The 15367-nt window shown below is 53.5% G+C and overlaps 3 protein-coding genes across 3 annotated transcripts; 2 read left to right on the top strand and 1 right to left on the bottom strand.

The window, feature by feature from the left end:
* Positions 1-23: 23 nt before the first annotated feature.
* Positions 24-3924, top strand: CDEST_07085 (uncharacterized protein; the record flags this gene model as incomplete). The annotated part of the gene is made up of 4 exons (XM_062923244.1): positions 24-27; positions 190-1631; positions 1703-3820; positions 3883-3924. 4 exons carry the CDS (start codon positions 24-26, stop codon positions 3922-3924), a joined length of 3606 nt encoding a protein of 1201 aa, XP_062779295.1.
* Positions 3925-7556: 3632 nt separating this feature from the next.
* On the bottom strand, positions 7557-9691 carry CDEST_07084 (Putative ATPase, AAA-type, core, P-loop containing nucleoside triphosphate hydrolase). The gene is made up of 2 exons (XM_062923243.1): positions 8219-9691; positions 7557-8109 (listed from the first exon to the last, which is right to left on the bottom strand). The coding sequence occupies exons 1-2, from the start codon at positions 9392-9394 to the stop codon at positions 7693-7695; spliced, it is 1593 nt and encodes a 530-aa protein (XP_062779294.1). The 5' UTR covers positions 9395-9691; the 3' UTR covers positions 7557-7692.
* Positions 9692-13713: 4022 nt separating this feature from the next.
* CDEST_07083 (Putative gamma-crystallin) lies at positions 13714-14151 on the top strand (the record flags this gene model as incomplete). The annotated part of the gene is made up of 3 exons (XM_062923242.1): positions 13714-13831; positions 13885-13957; positions 14055-14151. 3 exons carry the CDS (start codon positions 13714-13716, stop codon positions 14149-14151), a joined length of 288 nt encoding a protein of 95 aa, XP_062779293.1.
* Between the last annotated feature and the right edge of the window lie 1216 nt (positions 14152-15367).

The following is a 15367-nucleotide window of genomic DNA, read 5'->3' as shown; positions in this document are numbered from 1 at the left end:
CGGAAAACAGCACAAAAACCGCAATGGGTACGCACGGTTCTTCTTGGAAGTCACTGTGTCGCAGTCTTTTTCATCTGACCATCCTCGCCCTTTTGGTCAATACCTGCCAGAGTCGAGGCAATGGTGAGAAATACCATGAATCATTCTTTCCAACATCAGCATTCATCTAATATTTTGACTATATCCCAGACCACAAGAATCGAGATGGCTCCTCTGGAGAGTTGACATCTCTTGCCACTACAGACGGAACTACCCTCTCCATGTCAGCCTCCGAGAGTAGACGAGGCCGAGTTGTCAAAAGCATCGTGACCACCTACATCCTCGTCACTCTCCCATGTGGTGCTTCCGACCTGCCTTCTTCGACCAATCTCCAGACTCCCGCTTCATCTATTTCACCCAACGCCAATGCTACCAGAGGTCCTGGAAGGAGTCTCACGCGGCCTTGGAAAACAACCATCGTCAACCCTAGCGTCTCTTCCAGTCTTATCAACTGGAACAGCACCAAGGTCAGCTCTAGAAACTCGACGATGGTCTCGAATGGGACCACAACTGCCGTCAATACTGGAGTCCTGATTCCCTCTTCGAATGGGGGCGTTCCCACTAGCAAGCCCGGTCAGTCGCCTGCCCTCTCCAGTGCAATTACTGCAACTGCAAATCACCCTGTCTCGCATTCGGTATCCAGCTTGTTCTCGAAGCCAATTCAGAGCAAGCAGCCGGTTGAATCAGAGAATACTTCTTTCAATGCTTCGCTCTCTTCGCCTATCACTGCCTCTACGCAGGGGGGCCAGTCCAGTAGAAATGCCGGGTCCAGCACTTTCACCCTGCAGATATCTTTGTCCGAAGGTGGTACAGACCAGACCTCCCGTATCAGCACATCCCCTGGTCAAGAAACGACCCCGAGCGCTGGTGCCCAGCCAGTCGACTCGTCCCCCTCTGGTAGCACCAAGGCCACAGGCAATGACCCGTCTCTGCCACCCAGTTCCGGAGAGGACGTTAGGAGCAGCACCGGCTTGCCCCAGACATCTCCATCGGGCACTGATCGCGATGTACCGACCTCATCCATGCCCCATTCTGTTCCCAGCGGCGGCAGCACCCAGCAGCATTCAACCAAGGCGTCTGAGAGTTCTGACAGCAACAGAAGCAAGACGACAGAGGCCACAGGGAATGACGATAGCAGCAAAACGTCAACCAAGAAAGGCCATGACGACAACAGCAGTGGCAATGAAAAGTCGACCAAGGCCTCCCCAGGCAGCACGAAAGACAGCGGCATATCGTTAACCGGCGCTGCCTCATCCACGGGCAAGTCTGCTTCGCCCTCGGGAACTGCTGACCCCGGAAGCAGCGAGACGGGCAGTCTCGAGTCCACGTCGTCCGAGGACCAAGACTACGCCACGGTCTTCATGACTGCCACCATCGACCCTCCTCCAGGCATCGACCCAAAGACTACCGTCACCTGGACTTCGACCGAGGTCACCAAGACGACAACCCGTGACGGCAGCGCCTGGCCCACCATCTTCCCTGTTTGGTTCTGCGGCGGTGGCCAGCTGCTATGTGCACCCAAGTGCCTCATTCCGTTCCTCTCCTGCGGCGGCATCGATGGTCCGGGACCCCTCGGCTTCCCGTGGGCAAAGGTCAGTCCAAGTTGATAGCTCGTATCGTGCCTCAGAAAGTAAACTAAGCTGACAATACAATACAATAACAGCCTCCACCGAGGAAGCCTAGGGGCAAGCCGCGCAAGGTGAGACCCGATGACCGTACCGACCCTGAGAATCCCGAGGACGATCCCGAACCCTCGGAGACGCCGACGTCTTCCTCATCTGAGGTTTCTTGCACCGCATCCACTACCATCTTGCCTCACTGTGATCAGCACTGCTTCGTCAATCCCGTCACGAAGACCGGCTCGTCGACCAAGTTCACCACCTCCTGCAACACGGCCACCTGTAAACCAACAGTCGTCTGCAGCAGGACGCTCGACACGACTACGACGACAACCTTCACCACGCACTCATCCACTCCGACCCCCGTCGAGCACTTCTGCGGAGACCGAGAGTCCCCCTGTCTTGACTGCGGCAAGGAGAAGACGGGAGCCAAGGGGATCGTTGCCCGTCAACACGGCTTTATCCCTTGGAACCCCCACCCGGATCCGGAGCTCCTCAACGGCCCCCAGGGACTTACACGCCCCGAGACGTGGCCGCAGGGCCCGCAGAACTGGTGGGATCGCATGTGGAGGTACGTCTACCACTACTGCGACGGCCTCACGGCGCCCCGGCTCACGCTGGACGGCGAGCGCCTCGAGATGGGCTACTCGACCATGCACGCCGACGAGTTCAAGGACCAGGGGCTCGCCGGCGCGACGGGGCCCTTCTGGGGCTGCAGCGGCATCGTCATCGTCACCAAGAGGGGCATCTACACGAGCCACGTCTGGGAGATCCCCAACTTCCACAAGGGCACCCACAATCCGACGGCCCTTGACTGGGCCGAGGAATTCGAGGAGGGCATCCTGCGGTTCCTCAAGCGCGGCTCGGGCGACCGCGTCGGCGGGTACGTCGGCATCGACCAGCTCGAGGACTCGACGGACATCTTCGCCAATAGGCAGGAGGACACGCTCGCCGTCATCCTCCACGTGCCCTCGTCCATGGCCTTCTCGGGCAGCTCGCAGATCCCGCCCAACTACGGCGACTTCGACCCCCGACACGCGGCGCTCGTGGACCGCTGGGCCGACTTCATCGCCGGCGACCTCGGCTTCCCGCGCGACAAGATCCACAAGAACATCTACGTTAAAGGGCCCTCCTACTGGCCCGCCTACGTCGAGGAGCGGCGGCCGCTGAACCCGATGGACATGTACATGCCCCCTTACGGCCTGCTGCACTGGCAGTACCACCCGGCCCACGTCGTCGAGACGCTGGCGGACGGCACCGAGATCCGCAAGCCGACGATCCGCGTGTGGTACGAGAAGTTCCTCATCTTTGAGGAGTCGTGGTGTCTCCCGGGCACCGTGACGGCCCGTAACGACAAGGGCGGGGGTGGCGGATCGTGCCCGATGCCCGCTGCTCCGGCAGCTCAGTCTTCTCTCGCAGCGTCTGGCGGTTCGGGTTCGGCCTCTAGTTCTGCGTCCGGCCGTGGTACTAACCAGTTGTCTCCTACCTCTGCAGCCACCAGGAACTCGTCTTCGACATCTTTTGTTCCTCCTGCGGCATTCCCCAGCAACAGTACTCGAACTAGCGGCGCCTCGACTAACACGAATGCTCCCCCCGCCATCAGTTCCTCTTACTCATCGTCCAAGGCAAAGGCCACGGCCTGGGTCACCGCCACCGCCGAAGTCACAGTCACGAATTGGGTCGACCCCACGCCGTCCGGTGCCACGAACAAGCCCAGTTACGTGTCCGGCGGGCCCATCATATCCCGCGTCCCAGCCAGCGAGGCGACGAAGCCGCTCCCGACCCCGAGCTACGGGCCCTCCAAGCGCGTCGTCCGCATCAGCCAGGACATGTCTTTCGGCGTCGACAAGAAGACGAACCACACGGCCGTCATCACCGTGTACGAAATCTCCGATGCCGCCGAGGGCGGTGTCAGGGAGACGATCCTTGTCAGCCAGCGCGACGACGGCGGCGGCGGCAGCCCCGTCGACCTGCCGAGCAAGATCATGGTCGAGGACCAGGACGGCGGCCGGCTCGAGGTCAGGTTCGTGACGGCGCCGCAGCAGATCGAGCTCGAGTCCAAGAGGCGCGGTAGAGTCTTGAAGTGGGCCATGATCAACATCAAGGACGAGCAGAACCCGGGCAACCCGTACTGCGACGTCCGTAGCGTCACACCGGGCGAGGTAAGTCTTTGTCTTACAAGATTTGGTGTGATGAGGTCCAGGCTAACGTTGAATTCTTACAGGGCGTTCTGAAGAGATCCGTCGAGTGCTTCTACAACACCTAGGCCTCTGGCCGACAGATAGACAGTCGTACCGACGATGGGCATCTATCAAGGGCGGGGGCTCGAACAACAGGAGAACAATGAGAGATGGAAAGATAAAAAACATTCAGCTGGAAGGGAATTCGGTGGCACAAGGCTTGATTAATGGTTTTGCTTCCATAGATGCCGTCTTCTCAGACTACCGAAGAATAACCCGTTCTGCAAACCCGTTCTATGCGTTGTGTTCATGATTGTGACTGGATGAATCAAAAACATCCCCTATTCAAACATTCAGTCCGTCCTCGGAACAAAACAGTTTGGTATACCCGAGCGTGTAACACGCTCAGAACTCACAATCAAACTCTTTAGTGACACTCCTCGGCTCCGCCGCTCCTGTACTATCACACGCAAATCACATCCAGCCCGGCCTCCGGGCCCTCAGCGTCCTTAGGGGCAGAGAAGAGGTATTCCAGAAGCGCCTTTCTATGAAATAGAGATGCAGGAAACAGGAAGGAGTTTTTCGCCCATCCCGAAGCTATATATCCACGCCTTGGACCGATTCTTACGAGCGACTCAAGTAAGAAGAAGGGGCCCCTTTGTCTATGCGTAATAACATCTTTTCTGCCCTACCACTAAACACACTGCGTTGATGAAACTGTCAGTCTGGTGGGTTGTACGTGTGTTGCGATGCCTTTTGGCAGAGTGAGGTAGCATGTTGGCTCAGTGCTTCTGACGTATTATGAATGGAAGGTCGAAGACCATACAGGCATTTGGCCGCGGTTTGCCGTTACAGACGGAGCAGCCGCATTCGGGCTAGGCTAAACGCCGCCGAACGGGCCGGTTCGGCGGGGCTCCGGTCCATGCGAATCTCGCCGGTCCCATCTTTTGCGCCCGTATGTCTGGGAGGTCGGGCTGCCGCGCGGGCTCAGCCTGTGGCAACCGTTGAGGACGTTGGCCTGTTCCAACAGCAGCAGCTCACGACCAGGCAGTAGTCTTTTCAGCCTTGCACAAGCCGGTCCAGCGAGTCAAAGACGCTGCCTGGTTATGCGCCGGAGTCAGTCTCTCACATACGTAGAGCTACTTCGGACCATTAAAGCAACAGATACTTCGGCAACCCCCTTGTCAAGGCCGAAGTTGTCCATGGGCGCACAAGCCCAGTTTCCAGTGTTCTTGGCGATGCCAGGGTGGCAGCGAGGTACCTCTAAACAGCCTGTCGTTGAGGGTCACAACAATGACGCGCAACGGTCCTAGTGAGACCCAGCGTTCTTGACGGCGACATCAGCGTGGAAAGAGAAGTACGGGGGTCGTCGAAAAGGGCGTCAGTCATTCCATTTCTCGGTTCTCTGATGCTTTTCCTCACAAACTTCTGTCATCTAAACCCAACATCTACATACACATTAAGCATAACCACAACGTCCTCACGCTCCTGGACCAGCCTTGGTTATGAAGTTTTCGAGTCATGGGCTCGGTGCCTTACCCCTGTCTTCCGGCGCTCCGTATCAGTTCCACTAACAAAGAGTAGCGAAAGGAGCGTTTGAGTAGGATCTGTTCAGTAATCTTTCAGCATGGCAATTAAAATTAGATTACCAGTTTTGTCAAGTTGGCGGGTACAGGCATACGAAGAGCTCTTACTAGAGATATTGCCTATCGATCCCGTTTGTATGGGTGCTCTGGCCATCGGCGCAGAGACTGCTACGGGTTTTCTTATAAGCAGTAGGCTGCGTGAAGGTCTTTGTAAAATTGTGTAGCTTGATTCAAGCCCTATCTAAAGATCACATACTCATGATGTTGGGGTTAGAAAGCTGGTGAAGAATACTCGTGTAGGCTACGAAACGGGCGATGTCACAGAGGAGCTTCGTTAGTCTCAAACACTAAAGTTAAACTCGAATCATGTTGATTACTATACATCAAGGTTTCATGTAAATAAAGAAGGAGACGAAGCTATTCAACAAGTCTCCATACAAGCAGAGGGACTGATCCCTACGTATAAAGCCAGTCTTCTGGAGATGAATTTCTGTTGTTCAGCTAAAGCAGATCTACCTTTTCTTGATTTTTAAGTTAAATAGACAGACAAAGACATCCTACCTCTACTTGGCATACTCAACTACAATCGTCTTTCTAAATTCTTATAAAAAAAAACCATCATGCGGCTCAACTTTTTTGTCGTCTTCGCTGTTGTCTCGGCCGCTATGGCCGCTCCTCAGAGCACTTTATGCACGATTGGCGAGGCCCAAGACTGTGCCATCAAGGTATGGATGAATTTTCCCTTGAAAGAAGTGAGCTGACTTAGCAGTGTGGACGTGAAATTGTTCCGTGCATCCCTGGTAACTGCGTCTGCTAAGTGTCCGTCTCGCCTCGTTCGGAGTGTCCTCATACCAAGTGAGAGTCGAACATTTAAAACCAATAAATTCATGGACAGCTTAGTGTAAGCTAAAATCTCTCCCATCCTAGTTTCTGCCTTTTCCCCGGCTCGCTCTCACCAAATTCGTAAACGTGGTCAGACTTCTCACAGAAGTTTTACAGTTACGGTTTATACAGAGATAGCAAAGGGCGGGAGATCTCTTTGTTAGTGGTACATCTGTCGGAATCTTGGGAAGACAAAAGGGTTCCAACTCGTCCCGCCTTCTCATTAGCGAATAAATACCTCAAATTTCAACTCCGTTTCAACCCAGTCAGGTCATCAATGTCAATGTACATGCAACAATAAGGCTGAAGAAGTGCCACATTACCAAAGCAGTTATTTGTTTCTAAGCTTCGCGAGTTTAACTAAGTGGGAGCCGGACAACGAAGCGACGATTAGTCTACTGCCGGAAAACTACAGGTTGTTTTCTCCAGATGGTCAAGATCAGCCAACTCTTCGTTCGTTGACCGACTGTAGCTGATAAGTTGTCGTCAGACTCATTATCCGTACATTATAGTTCACGCATCCAGGACCAGTCAAGTTCCTCGTCTGCTTCTTCCGCCGTCACTTACCGGGCAAACGAAGCGTTACCAGCGTCTAATCATCTGACGAGGGAAGCTTCGTGTCTGGCAGATGCTGCTGCCCCAGAACCTTTCGTTATGACCGCCAGTCAACGCCCTGGAGTCTTACAACAAGAGCGAGTGTCTGTCAGACCCGGTTTCTCCATGGAATTCTTCTAGTAACCAACGCAAAAAGCACTACTGAGCCCCGCCACCAAGACCCCAAAGGCCGGCCTGTCGTCCAGCCTCTGCGACACCGTGGACGAGTTGAGGGTTTCTCGGGCGTTGTGAGCAGCATCACGGCCCAGGACCCGAGGGGCTTCTGGGGCCGTCGTGAGTCTTCGCTATTTCTTGGTTTCCGGACGGCGCAGGCTGACAGACCAAATCGTCCAGATGCACGCTCGCAACTCGTCCTCAACTTTCTCATCTACCTCTCCCTCCTCGCATCCGACGTAGCCGATATGACGCTGGCGTTTCGCCCGCTTGACGGATTTCACGGCCTGCTCCAGCGGCTAAAGTTTCAGTTCGACCCGGCCTCTGAACTTCTGGTCCTCTCGGTCTCGCTGCGCATCGAGTTTTTCTTCCTCCAGGCGGCTGATCAGCCACGGGGGCGCCTTGTCATTTGGCCCTGCGGGTGTATCGGCCCTCTCATCTGGTTTGTGACACCATGCCCTTCTTAAGACATCCGCGGTTCCGAATCGTTTGATCATTCGTTTTCATTATCCATTACCATACTATCATACAGTTCAGTTCAGATGGTGGTGCCGTTATCAAGACTTATGGATGACCATCATCGCCCGAGCCTAGACCACTTCAAAACACACATCAGCATCACGCCGACGTGGCCGTCTCCTGCTCCATGCCCTCGCGCAGGATCTCGATCTGCTTCTTGATCTCGACCCACAGCACCAGCTTCTTCAAGTCCTCGTCCCCGGACGCGTCCACGACGCCGAGCCAGTCGTCGTCGAGCTGCTCCGTCAGCGCCGGCCGGGCGCTCTCGCGCTTCTTGCCGCTGCTGCTGCCGTCCGACTGGCGCGCGATAGCGAGCAGGGCGGCGACGAAGGCCTCCTGGATGTAGGCGAAGCTGAACTTGTCCGTGATGCCGGCCACGGCGTCGCATAGCTTGTCGGGGAACTCGATGTCCTTGTTGGACCGCAGCTTCTTCTGCCAGAAGTGGCAGTAGGCGACGCGCTGCTCGAGGTTGGGGTCCGGGAAGAGGTACTTGCGGTCGAAGCGCGACGGGCGTTTCTGGTGATGTGATTAGTTGCCTGTCTGTCCCCAAACACCGTTTTCCTGGTTCATGGCCATCAGGGGAGGGGGGGCATGGGGTACGGAGGACGGGAGGGATGGAACTCACAGCAATGCCCGGGTCGAGGCGGTCAAGGTGGTTCGTGCTGCCGATGATGAAGATGCCGTCGTTGGACTTGAGGCCGTCCATCTCGTTGAGGAAGTAACTCCGGACGCCCTCCGAGATGATGGTGTCAAGGTCCTCCAGCACGAGATAGCAGGGGGCGTACTCGCGGGCCTTGCCAAAGATCTGCTTGATGGAGTACTCGGGCCCCATGTACGACACCAGGGTCCGCACGTACAGGGTCGGGATGCCGCGGCCGTACAGCATGTTCATGGTGGCCTTGATGGAGATGGTCTTGCCGTTGCCCGGCGGGCCGTAGTAGATGAGGCCGCGCTTCCACGGCACGCGCAGGTTCTGGTACGTGTCGCGCGAGTTGAAGAAGGACAGGTGGTCCTCGACGAGGGCCTGCTTCATGTCTTCGTCGAGGATGACGCTGTCCCAGGAGGCGTTGCGGATGCTCTCGAACAGCTCGCGGCTCTTCTGCCAGTAGCCCTCGTCGTAGACCCAGACCTCCTCGTGCAGGTCGCTGCTCCACTTGCCGGCGGCGAGCACGAGCTGGTCGGCGTAGTACGAGTCGGCGGCCAGGACGTAGTAGTTCTTGATGGGCGGGTACGCGCCGGTGCCGTCGCGGCCGTCGACGAGGTAGACGATGAACTCGTGGCCCTGCCACTTGTACAGGTATTTGCCGTAGATGGGCGCGTTGGCGAGGCCGCCGCGGTCGCCGTCCAGGCGGCGGGCGGGCGGCAGGTAGACGAGCCACTCGAGCGACGAGGGCAGCGCGCCGCCCACGTCCTCGATGGGCTCGAAGGTGGCGTTGCCGGCCTGGGCGAAGCCGAGGAGGTTGCAGTCGTTGCCGTAGCCGAGCATCTCGGGCACCACGACGAGCTCGAGGTGCGGGTACTGTTCCTTGAGGGCCTTTGTGATGACGGCGTCCGTGTTGACGCGCTTCGCGCTGCTGTGCTTAAAGAACTCCTTGGTGACGCCATCACCGCCGCCGCCGCCGTTGCCGGGCTCCGACTTAAGAGGTGTAAGACGGGAGGGAGGCGGAGGAGGAGGAGGTGCGCTGATGTGAGGATGCGTGCGGCGGGGGAGGCTTGCCGCGGCCGATGGGGGCACGAACGCCGGGTTCCGGAACGCGTCCGGGCTCCAGATGTCGTGACGAGGCATGGGTGGATGGGACATCGTGACCTTCTTCACTCTTTGTGTGTTCGAGTCTTGAAGTCTAGAGGAGACAAGATGGTTTGGGGTGGAGAGAGATTGACGATGGGTCCCTTGATATGAGGTTGTAGGAAGGCTGGCGGCAGCCAAGAGTAAGCTGAGCGGCGGGGGGGAGTCTCAAGCCTCAGGCCAGATAGCTCGACATAGCTAAGCTACCTACCTACCTTCATAGCTAGCTACAGGCACCATGACGGACAAGCCGGGTTTAGCTGTACCGTTTAGCTGTTGCCTAATGGTCGTCGTACGCGGGCGGAACGAGGGGGTAACTTAGAGACGCGTACGGGGAGGGAGAGAGGGAGGGAGGCCGGGGGTTCTACACCAGTGACCAAACAAGCTGGAGCCGTTCGGGAAGCTGTTTGGCTGTGCCGCCAGCCCCCTGTGACGCAGCGACGTTGCGTTATTCGTCAATCCTCACTGTAAAAGGGACAAGGGAGAGCTGCTGCGCCACCGTCCCTCGTCAGCCAGGGCATCCCCGGGCGTTGTGGGGTCTCACAGGAATTCTTGGCTGCATGAGCCAACCGGCGGGTGCCTATCTTTATCTGTTCGTGTTCCAATCAGCCTGTTATGTCATGGTTTTGGTGCTGTTATCGAGACTGGTGCTTGGTAATAGACACGCCAACTCCTTGGAGCGCTTTCTGTGTTGATTTGCTGAAGAAGTCATATGATTAGTCCAAGATTCTCATTCTTGGACATTTTGAAGCGCCCTGTGGTATGTAGAAGTATCAAGTGAGATTGGTAGACTGATGGCAGCACACAGAGATCCCGGCAGAAAAGTGGAGGTGCAAGGCGATATCCTTCGAGTCTCTGGGTTTCTTCACGAACATGAGACAACTAGTAAATCTAACTCTTGGTTGCCTTTTGGGTCCAGATAAGCAATATCTCAGCAATACTTTGTAGCCAGAGACTTGTATACAGTCTGCTTGCTGGTAATTGTGGGTAACGGTGGTTTACCAGGTCTTTGCCGAGTCATCCTACATGACCTATGTGTCTTGTTGAGTCCCAGGTGGTCTGCACCTGGGGCGGGAGGAGGAGGTCACCAGAACTCTTGCTGCACTTGAAAGGAAACCTGGTTTCAAATTGTTATCATGCCAAGGTGTAGTTAGGGCTTTTTAGCTGGCCGGCGTGCTTGTACTCCTAATCTCTGGGCAGGCGAGGAAGCCTGGAGGATTTCCGCGACTCATGTGAAGGACTTGAAGACAACAATCACCGACATATTTTCCTAAAACAAACACTGCCGCTATTATATGCTCTTTGGATAGGAGCTGGAACACTTGTTTCTTGCCGTCTTTTCAATGATTTTGCATTTGATAAGGTTGGTCGATCCCTCCTCGTCTCTCTCGAACTCGCCCTTTCTCCCTCGTTTCGACAACTACCGGATGGATCTGGTCCTTGACGCTACGCATGGCCCCGCGCCAACAGAGAAAACAGGTTCTTGGAGCTAAATGTAAATCGACGCAAAATTCATCAAAATAAAATGGCAATACTTGATGCTGACCCTCCCCGTTTGGATTAAACACCGACAGACCGCTGTTGTTTCTTTGGCTTTAGCCTCACGGGATTCCATCCAGCAGGCGCAAACTGGGGCTGACGAGAAAGAAAATGACGCAGATGAACCCAACAACTCTGATAACTCTAGTGAAGCTGAGAAATTGTATTGTGATAGCATCTAGAGGTAATCAATAATCGATTGAACACGCTGGTGTTGGTGAGAATACCCTCATTCTGGAGGGGCCAGGAAGTGGGTACTCTGACTCATATTCTATACAACCTGTGAGATAGTGTTGGCGAACCGGATTCCACATGTATCCAATTCTTACTTACCAGTTACTCTTTGGACCCAGCAGAGAAGGTGGCATTTCAGTAGCTTGTTTCTCTATGTCCAGAATCTCCTCTTCATGTAACATCTCAACTCAGAACTATCTTGTAAACCCAAGGACAGAGATCCGCTGGCCTGCTCATGAGAGTCCAGTCCAACAAAGTAAAGCCAACTTAGACTCGGGTACCTAGCTACAAGGTACACGATATTTCCTCGTAAGATACGTCACATAGCTGGAACTACAGGACATAGAAGGACGGCTTGTAAAGAGGTATCATTTATCATTTTCTCTATCCCCTTTAGATCTCAAATTGTCTTGTAAGCATGAAATATAGAAAATGTATCTTCAAGTAACCTTTCCTCCCTAGGACTAATCATACAAGAAGGAAAGGGTTTGAGAGTACATGCACCTAGGTAAATAGAGGTATCATAACATAAGTGAAGGTCTTATAAATTAGGCTCGAACACTAGTATAACCGTAATTATCTAACAGAGCCTGGGGTGATCTGAAAATGCCTGGGTGGACTGATGGCAATGATACAAATGGAATACTTCCTGTGGCTATCCTCTGTACTCTCTCCCCTCCTTGTGTCTCTAACCTGTTGGCTGTTGGCAAAAAACTCCAGGCATGGGCTTGCAAGCGGTCGCTGACAGCATGGTAAGCTGGTTATGTCGTCGTCACAAGCACCAAATGCACCGGCCAGAGCTTTCAAAAATGGTGGCCACAGTCATGCACGTGACAGGTGGACAGATAGTGTGCAACCTTACGAGGAACTGCCTTAGCAACGTACGTACCTTGGCATTAACTAGATAGATCTGGCCACATAATAGTGGGTTATTTCATAATGGCAGCAGGAAGTATCCCCTGTGGCACTGCAAAGGCTAATAGTTAGCAGGTTCTTCTAAGTTACACATACAACATTTAAAAGACGTACAGTTCACCTGTTGAATTTGAGGTTGTAATGCATACAAGTGGCACTCTAGAGGCCCTCAGAGATAGGCCCTGCTAGCTTGCTTGGCTGGCTGCTTGGCGACAGTGAAGAGCCTGCTGTTGATGGAATAAGGAATAGGGTTGTAGGACTAACCACCTCTCTCTTGTGCCCTCCACCCCCCTTTCTGTCTCTCTTCAATTATAATTCCCTCATCCCTTCAACACTGATCCCCCGGTGAGCCCTGGGGTTCATTCCTGTCCAATCACCGCCCAGACCCTACCTCTGACGATCCTGTCCCTTAAATCGCCCCCCAGCCCGAGAGTTCCCCGCCAAACAGCCTCCCGAATCGGGCAGACAAAAGCGCGTGAACATGATGTGACTACAACAGTTTGGAGCACAGCGCACGTACATGTTAGGGTGATGCTAATGTTGTGGACATCAGAAAGTCCAACCATGGTTGATTCAAACGCATGGTGGTGTGGAGCCTTGCCTCTCTTCTCTTATGCTATGAATGTCATCGAGTGGCGACGGGTGGTCCCTTGGCCGAGTGCAATGCGGCATTTGCATTGCGGATACTGTTACACCCTTGCAAAGAAGAAATTTCATAACAGGTATGTTACAGGAGATTCTGCAGTCTTCTGGGGAGAATAGACAACACTACTCATCAGCTGTCTTGCTTTCCCTTAGCCGCCTGGAGTGGGTTCCATTAGTCCTGCGTTCACCTGATAGGATAGCTATATGAACCGCGATGCCCAAGGAGAACTTCGTGTCTATCTCGTGTTGCTGTTCTTATTGCCGCTAGGCTTGCTGCATACCCCCCAGGTCAAGGGTTGGTGGATACTTGCATGATATCCGGGCAGACAGAATGCGACAAGTTTAGCACCTCTACATTCGTTGGCACTCTGTTGTTAGAACAATATACTTGTCAACTTTGCGGGGTATAGAGCTAGCTAGGGTTAGCAAGTACGTGAGCCTATCCTATCGGAACACTTGCTTGGTTGCCTGCCTTTTACCGACGAACCAATCTAGAATGGTAGTGTTACATTGCGTTTAGAGGTTAGCCGATGGTTTGCTTTAGTGCTGCAACGTCGAGGTAGAAATGCCTCTGCTTGAAGCTAGGGTCAGCTCTGACGGTCTTTGAGTGGCATCTAATGCTGCTTCTACTAGGTCAACCTTAGGAAGGTGACAAGCGCGGCCTATGCCGGCTTCACCAGAGTTAGTGGCAAACAACCACGGAGGACGAGACGGATTCAGCCTGATGGCGGATTCTATCTTCACAACGTCTTGGCTGCGTCTGCAATGAACGAACTATTACGCTTGACGACAGTCTGGAGCAAGAGACCTAATGGCCTAGACATAGGATCAGTGTCTCTTATAGCAACAAAGCAAGTATAAAATCCCCGTGGTTTCCCCCCTTCCATATGCCAAAAACAGCATTCAGTCTCTTCGTCTTCATATAGCCTCCCCATTCATACCTCTTTTACATCCCGTCTTTAATCAATCCAGACTTGTGTCTTGCTTTCCTCCTCGCAAACATGAAGTCACTTGCCGTTATGGCTGTCGCGCTGCTAGGCCTCGCCAGCGCTGTCAACGTTGACATCTGTAAACACCAGACTAAGGGAGACTGCGTGACGATTGACGTCAATGGGTGTAGTAGGTTTTGGTTCAGTGCTTGTATTCTGCTTCAACGGGCTAACGTATTGTAGCAAACTTCCCAGGTGGCTGGAACGACCAAGTTAGTTCGGTCGACACAGGCGCTGCTGAGTGCGTCTTCTATGAGTACGTTCATGTTCCTTTTTTCCTTACCCTTTCTCTTTTACTTTTTTGCATGTCCTAAATCTTAGTCACTGGCTCTAACGAATACGCATTACAACAGGAACGGAAGCTGCGGAGGTGGCGCCTGGACGACCAGAGGAAGGCAGAACACGATTCCTGGCAACTGGAACGACAAGTTCAGCTCCGTCCGCTGCTAGAGGATACATGACCTGTGAAGATCCCAGTTAGACAGGTGTGCGTGAATACATATATTACCTGTCACCTGTTGAAATGTGTCAAAATGTTCTCAACCCCTGCTTCGTATTTCTTCCGCAAGACAAAAGCGCGGTGCTATCAATACCCATGTCTTTTTTGTCAGACACTTTCTTTTCTGTACCCCGCCTGTTGCAAACTGTTAGGTATCACAGGATCAGTGCCTGCAGGACACCTGGCGGATACAGGACAGGAGATGTACATGAACTATAACAATTTGGGTGACTCCTCTACGAGGAAGGAACCGTGGTGTAACTCACGTGATGATTAGGGGGGCTGATTACGTTGAGCGGTTCATGGACAAGGGGCCCACTCTCTTGGCTCACCCTCGTGGCTAATTCGTTTCTTTCTCTGTAGCTTTCCGTGATTATTTTTGGTTTACATGTCAAAGCACCATAGTGGTTGTGTCGAGAGCGTGAGGTTTTGGGTCTCGGGGTGGTTAGGAAGGAAACCTGGTGGTTACCTACTTTGCACCTTACCTTACAGTTCACTTACCTAAAGAAGTTAAGTTATTCCTTGACAAGTTCGAGTCCTGGTGTGTATTAACCGTACTTGCTTGTTACTATAATACAGTCTGCTAGTCGTGCTAAGGTGTATCGAGTTGCTGGATTTAGCTGCAGCATCATCTTCTATAGATTTAACAAGCTGTTTATTATTCTAGTAAAAGTGAGATTTGATACCCACGCCTAGCAAGATATGTGGTGTAGAAACACGGTTTTGGTATGCATTCTATAACATGTCTTTTTCACTAATTATTATTCTAGCATGGAACGAACAGAACGTGTCTAACGCCCACCCACTTTCCTCTGCTGTAGTAAAGTTGGAGCTGCCGGAAAACACGGAATTGCCTACGCCTCAGATCTGGCATAGAAACGCGCTGGCAATCCTTTGTGCCGCCACCCGTCTACGGCTAAGGTAGGGCCACCGATTCCAACACATGACGCAGCGCTTGAAAGGTTCGGAATGCTGTATCACATGCAAGAAGTTCCCCTCCACCAAAAGAGGGGGCGGCATTCGCTCGTCCGCCGGATGTGCCTTTTGGTACCGAGAGAGTCCCGGTCCTGTGATGCTTGAAGCTGGCAATTCTCGACCTTCTCTTCAAAACTCTGCCCAACAGAAAAACCTACAATAATCTTCACTCAGGCATTACTACAGTGAACC

This window comes from Colletotrichum destructivum, chromosome 4 (assembly GCF_034447905.1).
Source record: "Colletotrichum destructivum chromosome 4, complete sequence".
In the NCBI taxonomy this organism is placed as follows: Eukaryota; Fungi; Ascomycota; class Sordariomycetes; order Glomerellales; family Glomerellaceae; genus Colletotrichum; species Colletotrichum destructivum.
This window is presented reverse-complemented; position numbering and strand designations above follow the sequence as displayed.

Coding starts and splice junctions, on each gene's coding strand:
- CDEST_07084 (XM_062923243.1), bottom strand. CDS start 9,394: ATGTCCCATCCACCCATGCCTCGTCACGACATCTGGAGCCCGGACGCG. Junction 8,110..8,218: donor GCCTCGACCCGGGCATTGCT/GTGAGTTCCATC, acceptor TCACATCACCAG/AAACGCCCGTCGCGCTTCGA.